Raw genomic sequence first — 13,091 nt, forward strand, 5'->3', positions numbered from 1 at the left:
GAATTCGCGGGCAAACTTCGGGCAAAATCTCGTATGGAACCCGAAATCGAGACCCCACCCTAGCCAGATGTGGTTCTCAGGTTCGGGATCGTATTGTATACTTCATTTACATCTTCAAATATTCAAATAAACTTTCTCTCTCCCTTAACTCCGAGAATTCAATTTGCAGATCAGACGAGGCCACCAACCCTGGTTAAATAACGTAGGTTACATCTTCTGAAGGTATAAATATCATCCCAGTTTCCGGTCTGAGAACCCCATCCTCATACATCTAATCCCCTCTTGATCACCAACACTATATTCAATATGAGTAACATGAAAGCTGTTTTTGGCACTATGACTGTCGGGAGACCTGGTAAGCTTCTTACTACTTATCTAAGTTTCCGGAAATAAACTAACGACAATCCCATTTATCAGGCCTCGAGGGTGCTCGAATTCACACCCTAGAAGACCTCTCCGTTATGCTCGATTGTTTCCAAAGACACGGCCATTCGGAAGTGGACACCTCTCGTGTCTACGCGGCGGGCTCGTCAGAGGAGTATCTCGGTAACTCTCAATGGCAAGGTCGTGGTCTAAGGATGCAAACGAAGGTTTATCCCACAGCAGGGAAGGGATTGGAAAACCTTACGCCTGAGATATACACGCATTCCCCGGAGGATGTACGGGAAAGTCTGAAGCGGAGCCTCGATGCGCTCAAGGCGGATAAGATTGACATATTTTATCTACACGCGCCGGATCGAAGTATTCCCTTCGAAGTCACCCTACGTGAGGTGAACCAACTCTACCAAGAAGGCCACTTTACCCGGTTTGGAATCAGCAACTTCATGTCCTGGGAAGTCGCTGAGATCTACGAAATCTGTTCCAAGCACGACTGGGTCAAGCCCAGCGTCTACCAAGGGATTTACAATGCTCTGCATCGCGCCATCGAGCCAGAACTCATCCCTTGTCTCCGCTTCTACGGCATCTCCCTTTATGCGTTTCAACCATTGGCAGGTGGATTTCTCACCGACCGGTACCATCGCGATACCAAAGAATTTGTCGAGGGTTCACGATTTGACCCAAAGCGGTGGCAAGGACGGGCGCAGCAGGGGAGGTACTGGAACGAAGCATACTTTGAGGCTTTGGATATTATCCGCCCTGTCGCGAAAAGTCACGGTCTCACGGAGTCAGAATGTGCATTTAGGTGGTTATCTCATCATTCTGGGTTGAAAGGGGAGCTTGGCGATGCCGTTTTGATTGGAGCTAGTAGCTCCGAACAACTTGAGAAAAATCTAGCGGAGTTAGAAAAGGGACCACTGCCAGAGGACATTGTGCAGGCTCTAGATGATGGATGGCTACGGGTCAGAGCAGGTGTTTTCAAGTACTGGCATTAAAATGAAATAGTAAAATGATGCAAAGATATTTTTCCCGAAGAGAATCTCCGTTTTGTAAGTTGCTATTAATTTTAAATCTCAATCTAAAGCTTCACTATTAAAATACTAAAAGGGCCCGACTCAAACTTTATAACGAACTCTATTTGGAAAGATGACAAGAACACTCTTAAGTCATCTATAGCCCTGTAGATCAGAATGGCTTTCTAGTCAACCGACAATGTACATAAATGCCAGTGAGCTTCATTCGTCCAGGAATAATGTCACAGAGAGAAGTATCCTACTCTAAAAAAACGGGACAGCAGTAATTTGATTTAGACTGTCGCCAAGACTCCCATGGTTCCATGGGAGCGGTTTCGATCTGGCCCCGGCGGGAAAAGTCCTTAACTTCGTAATTTACTTGAATTGACGTCAATCATACATATGTATCCACTGTCATCAACTTCCAGAACATGGAGATAAGTAGAGATAATACGGTTCTAAGGAAATATCTCCTTTATTCAATTTATTGCGAAGATATTAAAGTACCAACAGATCCCAGGCAATAAAGCTCCTATATTCCTATCATTGACATCTGACCACTACCAAGCTCAAATCTTTTTCTTTCGACACAAAGCCGTCTAGTCATTTTCCAACGGCCCAACATGGGATTTCCACCCTTCACCCTAAAACATCACACTGCTCCCTACCCAGGGATTGATCCCAGTCTCCCAGCTGTGAGCGCTGCCGGCAAGACAATTCTCATCACAGGCGGCGGATCTGGAATTGGGCCTCGTATTGCGGAAGCATTTGCAGTTGCAGGAAGTAAGCAGATTGCTCTTCTTGGACGGACCAAATCAACCCTTGAAAACACCAAATCAACACTTGAATCTAAACATAGTGGATTAAACGTTCTCACCTTCGTGGCGGACATCACCGATGCTTCGGCTGTTAATGCTGCCTTTCAAGGAACGAAAGCAGCATTTGGACCCATAGACATCTTCGTCTCAAACGCTGCATTCCTACCAGAGCCGGTGCCAATCAAGGACATGGTCGTTTCCGATTTCGTCCAGGGTCTGAACACCAATGTTGTTGGGAACCTTATTACTACACAGGCCTTTCTTTCGACCGCCGCTTCGTCCAATGCCGTGCTCATCCACGTCACCACCGGCGCCGTTCATTTCCCCTCAATGCCTAACTATTCAGGTTACCAGACAAGCAAGACTGCGGCGCTGAAATTCTTCGAAGCGGTACAGGCGGAAAACCCGAATCTGCGCGTCATGAATGTGCATCCAGGCTATCTGCCAACGGATATGAATGCCAAGTCTGCCAAGGGAGGTCTAGGCAGTGACAACTCCATTCCATTTGATCACATGGACTTGCCAGGCCATTTCATAGTGTGGGCTGCTAGTCCAGAGGGAGCGTTTTTGGAGGGAAAGCTTATTTGGAGTAACTGGGACGTGGAAGAGCTGAAGGAGCGAAAGGAGGAGCTCCAAGGTGGGGAAAAGTTGACCATGGTATTGAATGGATGGCCACGGAAGGATTGAATGTTCCTTTTTATTAGGAGCTCTTGTGCCATTATCTTTTTGATAAATTGACTCGTCGCATCAATATAGTTTCAACGCAATGTATTTATGGGATCAATTGAACCGTTCGCTCTATAGCTGGAAAGGATTCATATTTGCTTGTAGCGATCCGCACAATTAAGAACCGACGCCATCACTGGCCGTCCATTTCTAATTTTTTGCCCTCGCGCTAAATGACAGTACTTACCACGGAAGAAATTATTTGTTGAGTTCATGGTCTGGAATCGAGCAACTTGGCCCCATTTCGTAGCCCTGAATACAATCGTGTTTGTTGAACGAAGCTATTAACAAGGCAGGAACTCATTCGGCGGTTGAAGAATTTCACTATCATCTATGTAGTTGGCGGATATCTAGAGTCGAAGCTTCTTACCAATACGGTATACATGGGCCCACAACAGCAGCAGCTCCTCCGGCGTTGTCTAGTCTACATTGCCGGTCTCAAACTGCCTCATAAGAAGCCCAAAGAGGGCCGCGTAACGGGAGGAATTGGCAAACGTGCTAGACGACAAGCAGGGCAGCGGGGAGGGTGAATAATCGTTGACAGACGCACCTGGCGACCACAATCATGACAGGAACGACGCATTAGCATTATCAAGCTTTATCGCTAAGAGTGTAGAGGAGAGTGAAAAGTAGAGACCACACAAGCCCGCGAAACCATACGTGATAATTCATTATAGGGCGTCACGATAAATAGAGGGTCAATATAGGCGAAGCAATCATCAAGGCAGAACGTGCAGAAGCATACAGCCAAAGCCCTACAACGCTAAAGACCAAGAAGTGCTAGGCCGAAAGCGGCAAAATAACGGCGACTGAGAATAGAGCGTGGCACCAGTCCATACGTATACAAGCCTCTTCTGTTTGCGCTCTCGCGCACGTACATCCGTGTTGATTAGTTCCCTTACTCTCACTTAGTTCGTTTCAGGGCATGTGTCCAGTACCTCCAGGGTTAACTCTTATAGTTACAAAACATATGTCTCGCTGGTATAGGAAATTCATGGTATTCTCTACCTAGGTACCATCCGCATTAGCTCCGCAGCGATGACCATGATAGCCAAGTACCATGATTAGAGCTTTTAAGAGAGTTTTTGGACTTTATCATTACAGGGATAAATCAAATCCGTTTCCCGATCCCTCTTGTATGCCCAGATCACACCTGTTGTACTTTCTCCCTCTGGCCCATGTCCGGAGCAGTTTCCTGACGGTGAAAAATAGCTACTGTATCAGTTGTATTAGCAATCTGTCATCGCTGGAGGTCTTTCCACTTACGTACCGAATCACAGGTCCCAGATTATCACAACAGTAGAGTAGTAAGTACTCAATAGTCGCAGGCTGCCGCGAGGCTGTCCTCATTGTGCGTCCTCATTGTGCCGTCGATCAAGGACCGAGAGCCAGAGTTCCTCCCACTGAATGATTATTCCTCATCAATAGGACCATCTGCGACGTCGTCGGTCTCGTACTGTCGTTCAAGGATCGAGCCAGCGTTCTTTCCGCTGAATAATCGCTTAACAAAACCAGCATCTCCATCAGCAGCATTAACATCATCACCAGGACCACCTGCGATACCGTCCTCCTGCTGCCGTCGATCAAGGATCGAGCCAGCGCTCTGTCCGCTGAATGATCGTTCATCAGGATCTGCGACGCCGTCGTCCTCCTGCCGTCGATCAAGGATAGAGCCAGCGTTCTGTCCGCTGAATGATCGTTCATCAGGATCTGCGACGCCGTCGTCCTCCTGCCGTCGATCAAGGATAGAGCCAGCGTTCTGTCCGCTGAATGATCGTTCATCAGGATCTGCGACGCCGTCGTCCTCCTGCCGTCGATCAAGGATAGAGCCAGCATTCTTTCCGCTGCCTCCAATTCCACGCATATTAGAGGCAGATGCTTCGGGTACTGAGGCGGCTTGGTTGGGGTTCAGGTCGCTTCCAGCTACTCCAGCATTTGCCGCAACGGAGGTGGTAAGGAGCAAGGCCCCAAGTGCAGTCGTGATAGTACAAAGTTTCATTTTGGAGTCTGGTTTCTTGTGTGGAATATTTTTGTGAAGAGCGAAGATGTCAAGTAGGGAGCTCTCTGCACCCTATTGGCAAGTGGTCTCTTAAATGGATTTTCTTACTCACAAGGGATGAATCGAACAAAATGACGCAATTATATTTTCAGGTTAAAAAGCCATTATAATTGGCTACAGGCACCTGCAAAGCGCTTGCGTGTTGCTGATATGCGGTCCGGCACGTCTCCGCTGTTTTCCAATTATTTGACCCCTTGCTTCGATCTATGGAACTTAATATTCCAATGGCCAACAAGGATTAAACTTTAAAGCCAAAACACCAATAATGTACTATAAGAGATATGTAATTGAGTTTTAGTACGGAGTAGTGCTGGAACATACTTTAAACAGGCTTGTCACTCCGTGCCAAACCACGGCTCTACTTGAATTATTTCAGTTCGACTCCGTTTGTAGTATGAAGTCTGTTGAGCCTCCCCGTCGTCGGCCGTACCGGATGCCCTCGATACGCAACATTATGCTCCTAGTCACCGGTGTGATACTCGCAGCTTTTTTATCAAGGAAAACTCCAAGTGCAGCTCCCGTTACATACAATACTGCTTTGAGTATTATGAACAGCACTTTAGGGGTAGGAAAGCAAAACTTAATATCAGTAATATAAGAGCTGACAAAGCTATTTAGTTTGAAAGAGTGCTCGTTGTCTCCAATGGGACTGCCTGGAGATGGAATGGCATCCAAAAAGCAGCCAATTTTACCGGCTTCAAAGTACAAGCTCCTACGCAACCGCACTGGTCGACCGCCGATATCGATGAGTTTCGTGGTTCCGATATCTTCGGCCATGATAAGACGATTCGTCGGGGAGAGGCACGAGCCTGGGTTTTACATCTCCAAACTATTTATCAAATTGTTCACTATCGATTTGCGACTACTTTGATCTTAGAAGATGATGCAGACTGGGATATATCTATCAAACAGCAGCTATCTCGAGTGGCCCCTTTGATCCATCAGGTCACAGGATCTAACCAGAGGGGTGGAGAAAGCCCGTACGGAGATGCGTGGGATCTACTCTGGTTTGGCCATTGCTATGATACCATTCCATCAACAATCCCAGCGTCATATCTGGATGAGACACTGCCTTCATCGCCACTTTACCGTGAAAACAGCGGAGGGTATACTTTGTTTCCGCAACGTCTTCGCATGGTGTATATGTCTGAGGCTCCAGCCTGCGTTTATGCCTATGCTCTCACCTACAGCGCTGCAACCAAGATCAATCAACTGGCGCGTGAATTTGCAGGTCACCCCGTGAAAAAGCACATATCAAAGCAATACCGTGATTGGTGCAAGCAAGGCATTCTTCGGTGTGTTACGGTCAATCCAGAGCTTTTCCACGACCATAAACAGGCTGGAGAGCTTGGGAGTGAAGTCAAGGCTGTGGAGGGGCTCCCCGGCGCAAGATCGCCCCAGAACGTCTCATACACACCAAACATCAGATATAGCGCCTGGTGTAATAGCAACTCTGCAAAACTGGTGACTTGCCAAGCGGAGAACGGGGATGAGAGTAGTTTGCAAAACTGGTGCTGAGACTTTCGCCAAGGCGGGTACTTAGCCTTTTCCGGGTGTGGCAAGCGAGTGTAACATCGTGTATTGATAAACTAGCCCTAGTGTACAAATAGAGTGATGCTTTCTGGGCTAGCAATTTTATTGGCTAAATATTTGACGTTGCCAAACGTACGTATATCGGAGAAGTTCCCGGGATAGTACTGTACGCTTGGAAGAGATAGCTGCGTTTGTCAAACTGATCGACGGCCATACCAAACCTACCGATAAATAGCTTTAGAAAGGCGTGGAAACAAGTCGCAGTCGGTTCAAAACACCAAGGCACTTTGGCGGATAGGTAGTTCGTAGCATGGCGTTCCTCGAGAATGGCAGAAGACTGCATCTGGAAAGTTAAGAAAGCCAGACTTACGGGAATTCGGGAAGAGTGAGTCGACTCGTTTCCGTTTTCCGTTCTCTTTTTCTAAACAATTAAGCTGACTGGGTATTATGACAGAGTTGTTGAAGAAGACGTGCCTGTCAAAACGGCCCCCAAATCGCAAAATCTTTTGCCTGGAGATCCGCCCCACACACGGGCTGTGCCGGTGGATCGCAATCGTCAACATTAAAGCTTCTTTGTTATGCGTACATATTTATGAGAATAATACTTGTGGGAAAGGAGTAACATCAAGTAGAAAAATGAACATTATTTTATTAATTCTATAAGAAAGCTCAAGCGCCAGCTGTGAGCCTCTACCCACTGCCAGTCACATCAAGTCTGTATATATGCAAACACCAAGAAACATCGCCTTCCGTCATGAATTCATCTCCTCGCAGCTCTGTCACCGGTGGTAGGCACGGGCTTTGCCAGCCGCAAACACCAACAAAGTGCATATTCGAGCGGAAGTAGCAAGATAAGAACTTTGTTGAAGCGGTAGGAGAGGGTAACCGTAAAAATCGCCACAACAGCATCGAGCCAGTAGTGATTTGCGGTAGCAACGATAACACTGAGGACGAGAATCGGGTAGACTATAGCGAGTGCCAAAAAGCCAAATTCAGTCAGGGAGGACTTGTTTGTTGGTTTGCGTTGGAGTCTTTGCAGGAATCCGGAGTGGTGGAGGAAGGTGCACCCGATCACAAAGGCATAGGTGAAGTGCAGACTGGGCATGGCCGCGAATTGGTTCACGGATTTCCCGCCAACCCAGATGCTCTCGGCGTTGCCTTGGCGGACGGTGTCGTAGAAGCCATACGAGTCGGGAAGCAGGCGTGGTGGCATGAGTGGGTAGACGCAGAAGACCAAGAAGGCGGCGAGGTTTCCAAGAGTCATTGTCCGTCGTGCGACGGCGAATGATGCATGGTTCCTGGCGACATAGTAGTACCAAGAGAGGAACCTGTTCGTTCGGTCAGCTGGGTATTCGAATCGGAAATGTACCACGTCAAGGGCTACTCACAGCACTGTCCCGGGAATATGGATTAATGAATAAATGCGATTGAACATAGTCAACATCGACGGGTGATTTTGAATAAAGTAGGATTGAAAATCGGCTTCGTTGATCGGGAATATCCAAGAAGCGGTTTTATGTTCGAAGTCGAGAACGTCGATGGCATGGCCTCGCGCTATCTCAACAACGCCTATATCGGCGGGAGAGAGCCACTGGGCCGTCGCTTTCGTCACGGAATAGAACAGATAGTTCATACTCCAGTAGAACATCTCGACCAAGAAGGGAAGTTTCTGCAGGACTCGACTGTGAATGTGGTGCGCCCAGCGAGAAGAGTCTCCCGTCTTGATATTGATCCCGCATACGGTTTCTGACTTGTGTTGTATATCGTCGTCGAGATGAGCGTCGCCCTCCTCCAGAATGGCGTAGTTTCCTAAGTATTGAGATTCACTGGCGCTCTTGCTGGAGTCTCTGCGACGATTCACAATCAACGACCCAACCATAATACCTACAACCACCTGTTCATGAAATTAACACATGTTTGGTGATACACTCAGTATGAAAACTTACGATAGGCTCAAGCCATGCGTGCGACGCTAATTGTGGCTTGCCCAGATCGGGCGCAGGTGTATCGCGAGTAAAATAGGTGCTGGTCACCATATTTGCGATGGCAGATGCCATTCAGAATGCAAGGTGAAAGCCTCCAAAGACGCTGGAGGATGGAACGAAAATGAAGCAAATCAAGACACAAAAAGGGGGAAAGGGATGCAGACAGACTAAAGGGAGTCGCGTGCCCTGGTTGAACACGTTATCCCAATTATGCATAATACAGATGATACAATAAATAATATACGAGTACGAATCTCAGATGACGGAAGGGGTACAGAATAGAATCCCGAGGTCGGCCCGGTGGGGATAAGGGGACTGTATTGGTATTCGCTCTCCCGAGTTTGTTAACGGGCATATATTCGTTCGTTTACTACTATTTCTCACCATAATGATGTCCCTAGCCTCTCTTAACACGTTGAAATTTTCAGAAACTCAGACCTTTCCATGGAAGGGGGAAAAAGAAAAGAAAATTTCTTTCACTGCCAATGCCAATACCAAGGCCAAGGCTTGGACGGAGTCTAAGGGTGAAGTAGAAGGTGTCGACCAGCACCGGATAGAGCAGAATACTAGCGCCGATTGGCTTCTGCAAGTTCTGTACGGGGTACGAAGAATGCACCCTCCTTGATTCAAAGCGGGGAATTGGACCATATCAACCTATCACGACAGTCTTGGCCTGTTTATCTAATAGTTGTGTCACAACTGCTTATGCTCACCTGAGTATGTCCGGGTATAGTGGATGAGACACGGACACGGACAAACCACACTATCCGAACTCAGAGCCAAAGTCTTCGTACTCGTACGGAAACCTCGGAACATCCACAAGGCTTGTATCCCAAACCTTATTTGTCTTGGAATGTACTCCGTACTCGTACTCCGTACTTTGTTTGGCCTTCCAATCAAGTTCTGAGCTTGAAAGGAATCCCTGATTCCAATAATAGACTGATTACTCCGTCTTGGGGCTATGCATCGACAGTCACAAAGCCATTTCGAGATGTACGTCTCTTGCAAGAACTGCGCACTTGGAAACCAGACCGATGAGAGGAAAGCTATAATGCAGGAAAGGCTCCAGGCATTTATGAATGCACAAAATCAGCCGATCCCCATGCGAAGTGGAGTGAATTGAAGTCAAACTTGGGACTTGGATGTTATCTTGGGCCTCGGCCGAACCGAATTTTTTTATGCAAACATGATTTCTGGGTACTTCCCAATTGCGAATGGCTTCCGAGGTTTCGAGTTTAGAAAAGAAAATAAATATAAAAAAATTGACCATTAATATAGAGATTTGTGAAGGATTCGCCCTAGCGTAAGGTTAATATGCTAGGCCCAGTCACAGCCACTAGACGGATATTAAAATTTTCCTGCAGAGTATCCGCTGACTTATCGTCTTATGCATCAATGTATCCGAGGTCAATCCCGAGGTATGGACAAGCATAATCTACGTAGTGTAATTAAAAATTAAAACTCATAAATTCAACTTTCCAACTTTGGAAGGTTTTTATTGAGACCGACTCGAATTTATGTGCGAGGCAAACGGAGAAAATATGCAAACAATGCATACAATGCATACAATTCATAAATAACAACCCCATCAGACCTTGGAATCCATCCCAACCCAACCATCGTAACATCCACCATAAACCAGCGTATGTGCATCGACTACCATGCACTAAACCAAGTCACAGAGAGGAATAAATACCCGTTGCCACGCATTCAGGAACTCTTAGAAACTGTCGGGAACGGAAATTGTCGATCCCGGCGGGGTACGAGCATTCGAATAGCTGACGTTGCTCAATCCTTCGACATCCCTATGACATAAGAAAGCATTGAAGGCTTTGAGTTAAAGGATAAGGTGCCAAAGCAGGCCATTTACAGATCGTCCCTATCCATCCCCTATGCCTTCGTCGCCCTCAATGCCTTACCAACATAGCAAGACTATGTGGTACATAGGCTTGTATTTGCACATAATGAGTCTCTCATTGTACTCAATAAACATCTGAGAATCAGATATATTTGTCCAAAACTGGATGAGAGGATCAAATTGCAGACTATCTAATTCTCGAACAGATCTTAAATTAGATCAAGCCCTTTGAACTTATTCACAGTGGGAGGTCACTACGAGTATTATAATCCTTCGACCGCCCTAGATAACGAAGAAAAGACGGTATTAACTAGATACCACGCACACGAATACCCGGAAGGGCACTATCTAACCCTTACATTCGTAGCCATTCTCCCTGTTCTATAGCTATAGAAGACCATCGAAGGATGGTTTAGAGGCGTAGGATCCATAACCGTGAACTCGTACCGCGCGAGATAAAGTCCACTACAATTGGAACGTCACTATGATGATGATGATGATGATGATCTCATTAACCCGATGTAGCTCGCTAATACATACATGCTGCTATGCGGGGATAGCGTTCCAGAGCCTGCTCTTCGACGACAAAATGGTGGTGCATCCCCAGTATACACCCACCCTGTATACAGGACTCGATTCCTCGAGGTCCTGCAACCTGAACTGTAAGGCCACAAATCGGCCGGCATAATGCAAACAGGACAAAAGAAATTAAACGTAAAGAAAGTCAATCCACCCGTAGATGGTCAATCTGGCATTCCCCGCGGGCGCAGAGTGTCCCCTTCCCTCTGCAATGCACCTTTCACTTCCTCCTTCCACTTCTCATCTCGCATTGGCTTCCCCGAGTCACCGAGTCCCTGTATCACCAGGACCGCCAGGTATGCAATGTGCGTCCCATTGTATCTCGCTGCCTTGCATCATGCCGGCAGGTCGTATACGAACAGGTTCGGATCGCGACGCCATGCTTCGTCGTCTTCGTCGTCAGCAATGGCCGATCTCCATGTGCGTTGGTGTGAGGTGACCTCGGCAGACCTGGTGCCTGACCACTGGGTTGTGCTTCCTGTCTCTCCAGTACTCGCAGTCTCTTGATTTGGTTTTGTTGGAACGTCACTAGTTGCGCCGGTTTCCGCAATGGCTAGAGTGAGGTTAATTTCCAGAAACATTAGAAAATGCAAATACTAATGATCACTGACTGTACTTCATTCAATTTCATAGCCCTAGATTCTTATCTTGAGCTCAGCCGCCTGACAAGGAACCAAGTATACCGCGTGTTGATAAAGACCAACAAGTATCACGCTGTCCGATTTCAACTCCGCCATTTCAAAAAGTCCACACGATCAACCTCCTCGATTCGATCAATTTCCAAGGCCAAGAAATCACTTTTGCACTGCCCCCTATTTGGAAAGTCGTACAAGCCGAACCTTGCATCCCTATCCGACCTCCGTTCTTAGCATCACAAAGCTTCAGTTAGTGGTTATGACACCAGTAGTCTGCATGCCCAACACGCTCAAAGAGCTCTTAGGTAACAAAAGCTCGGGGTCATCAGTATACAAATCCAGAGGAGTAACATTCGAGACAGAGGGTCTTCCCTGCCCCGCCGTCACAGTCGAATCCTGACTCTGTGCCATAGTAGCATCTATAGATCGGTCACAGGCTGGGCAGATGGCGTAATTAACACGACGGGCCTTGAGCATACCCGGCTCGATGAATTTATGGAAAAACCCTTTAGCAAAGGAGCGGAAATATAGCAGACTAAAATGATTAGTATATTGGGAAGAGCAGGTTGGATTCAAGTCATGGACAAGCTTACGTGAGGAGGACACATGAGAGGTTGGAGTAGATCTGCGGAATACCACGGGAAAGTTTGTAGTTATGGGGATTAAACCATGCGCTGATCTCCACGGAAGCAAGAATGACGGTTCCGGAAATGTATACTCCGGCCATGAGCAAGGCCATCAATAAATCAAGAGCGATTTCGAAGGACGAATAACATGGGTTTTTGGATCTGCGATATTTGAAGAGCATGAATGCAGGTGCGAGAGTGGAAATCGAGATCTTTGAATCGTTAGATGGCGGTTTTTTATCATAAAAGAAGACGGCATACCGCTAGAAGTTGAACCCATGTTTGAGTACTACCACCAGTGATGGGGACGGCAGCAAGAGCGCATGGCCACGAAATCACCGAGAGAAAGGCCTGGATCTTGCGAGCTCGAGAGAGCGGGTGTTTGTTGGAACCCATTTTTGGGAACTTTTTCACTTTGATGTTTCTTGGTTGTACAATATAAGATTAAATGTGAGGTTCGTGGGGATTGGAAGTCAATGTTCTTATTTATTAGGTTTGACGGCCCCCGGCTTTGCCGGGAACGAAATGGAGGGGGTAAATACCCCTGTTGCCTTGTATAATCAGTCTGCCTGGGGAGAGTTAGTGTCGGGTAAAAATAGATAGAGGCCTTTAATAGGCTGGTTTCAATCAACACTAGGAGACGATGTTTAGACCCGCAAAAAGAAAACATGCAAAAAAATTATCACTCGATCATTCATTTTGATACAAGTCATATCATATGAAAGAGTCCAATATCATCAGAACCATGACACAAGACCCAAAATTCGAGAATTCCAAAGCAAAATAAAATAGGTAACCGTGCCAAGCAACACATCGAGTGATTGTCACTCCCTTTTTCACCAGATCCCAGATTTCATATCAACTTCCCATACGGAGTACAA

The 13,091-nt window shown here is 46.8% G+C and overlaps 7 protein-coding genes across 7 annotated transcripts; 3 read left to right on the forward strand and 4 right to left on the reverse strand.

The window, feature by feature from the left end:
- Positions 1–306: 306 nt before the first annotated feature.
- Positions 307–1,373, forward strand: N7471_002377 (aldo/keto reductase family protein; the record flags this gene model as incomplete). Its single annotated transcript, XM_057275097.1, has 2 exons — positions 307–355; positions 418–1,373. The coding sequence occupies 2 exons, from the start codon at positions 307–309 to the stop codon at positions 1,371–1,373; spliced, it is 1,005 nt and encodes a 334-aa protein (XP_057139735.1).
- A 641-nt stretch (positions 1,374–2,014) lies between these two features.
- Positions 2,015–2,896, forward strand: N7471_002378 (SDR family NAD(P)-dependent oxidoreductase; the record flags this gene model as incomplete). Its single annotated transcript, XM_057275098.1, has 1 exon — positions 2,015–2,896. One exon carries the CDS (start codon positions 2,015–2,017, stop codon positions 2,894–2,896), a length of 882 nt encoding a protein of 293 aa, XP_057139736.1.
- A 1,450-nt stretch (positions 2,897–4,346) lies between these two features.
- N7471_002379 (uncharacterized protein) lies at positions 4,347–4,934 on the reverse strand (the record flags this gene model as incomplete). Its single annotated transcript, XM_057275099.1, has 1 exon — positions 4,347–4,934. One exon carries the CDS (start codon positions 4,932–4,934, stop codon positions 4,347–4,349), a length of 588 nt encoding a protein of 195 aa, XP_057139737.1.
- A 514-nt stretch (positions 4,935–5,448) lies between these two features.
- Positions 5,449–6,512, forward strand: N7471_002380 (uncharacterized protein; the record flags this gene model as incomplete). Its single annotated transcript, XM_057275100.1, has 2 exons — positions 5,449–5,559; positions 5,613–6,512. The coding sequence occupies 2 exons, from the start codon at positions 5,449–5,451 to the stop codon at positions 6,510–6,512; spliced, it is 1,011 nt and encodes a 336-aa protein (XP_057139738.1).
- A 775-nt stretch (positions 6,513–7,287) lies between these two features.
- On the reverse strand, positions 7,288–8,563 carry N7471_002381 (phosphatase PAP2 family protein; the record flags this gene model as incomplete). Its single annotated transcript, XM_057275101.1, has 3 exons — positions 7,288–7,855; positions 7,916–8,421; positions 8,474–8,563. The coding sequence occupies 3 exons, from the start codon at positions 8,561–8,563 to the stop codon at positions 7,288–7,290; spliced, it is 1,164 nt and encodes a 387-aa protein (XP_057139739.1).
- A 2,721-nt stretch (positions 8,564–11,284) lies between these two features.
- On the reverse strand, positions 11,285–11,530 carry N7471_002382 (uncharacterized protein; the record flags this gene model as incomplete). The annotated part of the gene is made up of 1 exon (XM_057275102.1): positions 11,285–11,530. The coding sequence occupies one exon, from the start codon at positions 11,528–11,530 to the stop codon at positions 11,285–11,287; it is 246 nt and encodes an 81-aa protein (XP_057139740.1).
- Positions 11,531–11,559: 29 nt separating this feature from the next.
- Positions 11,560–12,606, reverse strand: N7471_002383 (uncharacterized protein; the record flags this gene model as incomplete). The annotated part of the gene is made up of 3 exons (XM_057275103.1): positions 11,560–12,119; positions 12,178–12,422; positions 12,472–12,606. The coding sequence occupies 3 exons, from the start codon at positions 12,604–12,606 to the stop codon at positions 11,831–11,833; spliced, it is 669 nt and encodes a 222-aa protein (XP_057139741.1). The 3' UTR covers positions 11,560–11,830.
- Positions 12,607–13,091: the final 485 nt, after the last annotated feature.

The sequence above is a fragment of the Penicillium samsonianum genome, assembly GCF_028829775.1.
Source record: "Penicillium samsonianum strain IBT 33392 chromosome Unknown utg000002l_segment0_segment0, whole genome shotgun sequence".
NCBI lineage: Eukaryota > Fungi > Ascomycota > Eurotiomycetes > Eurotiales > Aspergillaceae > Penicillium > Penicillium samsonianum.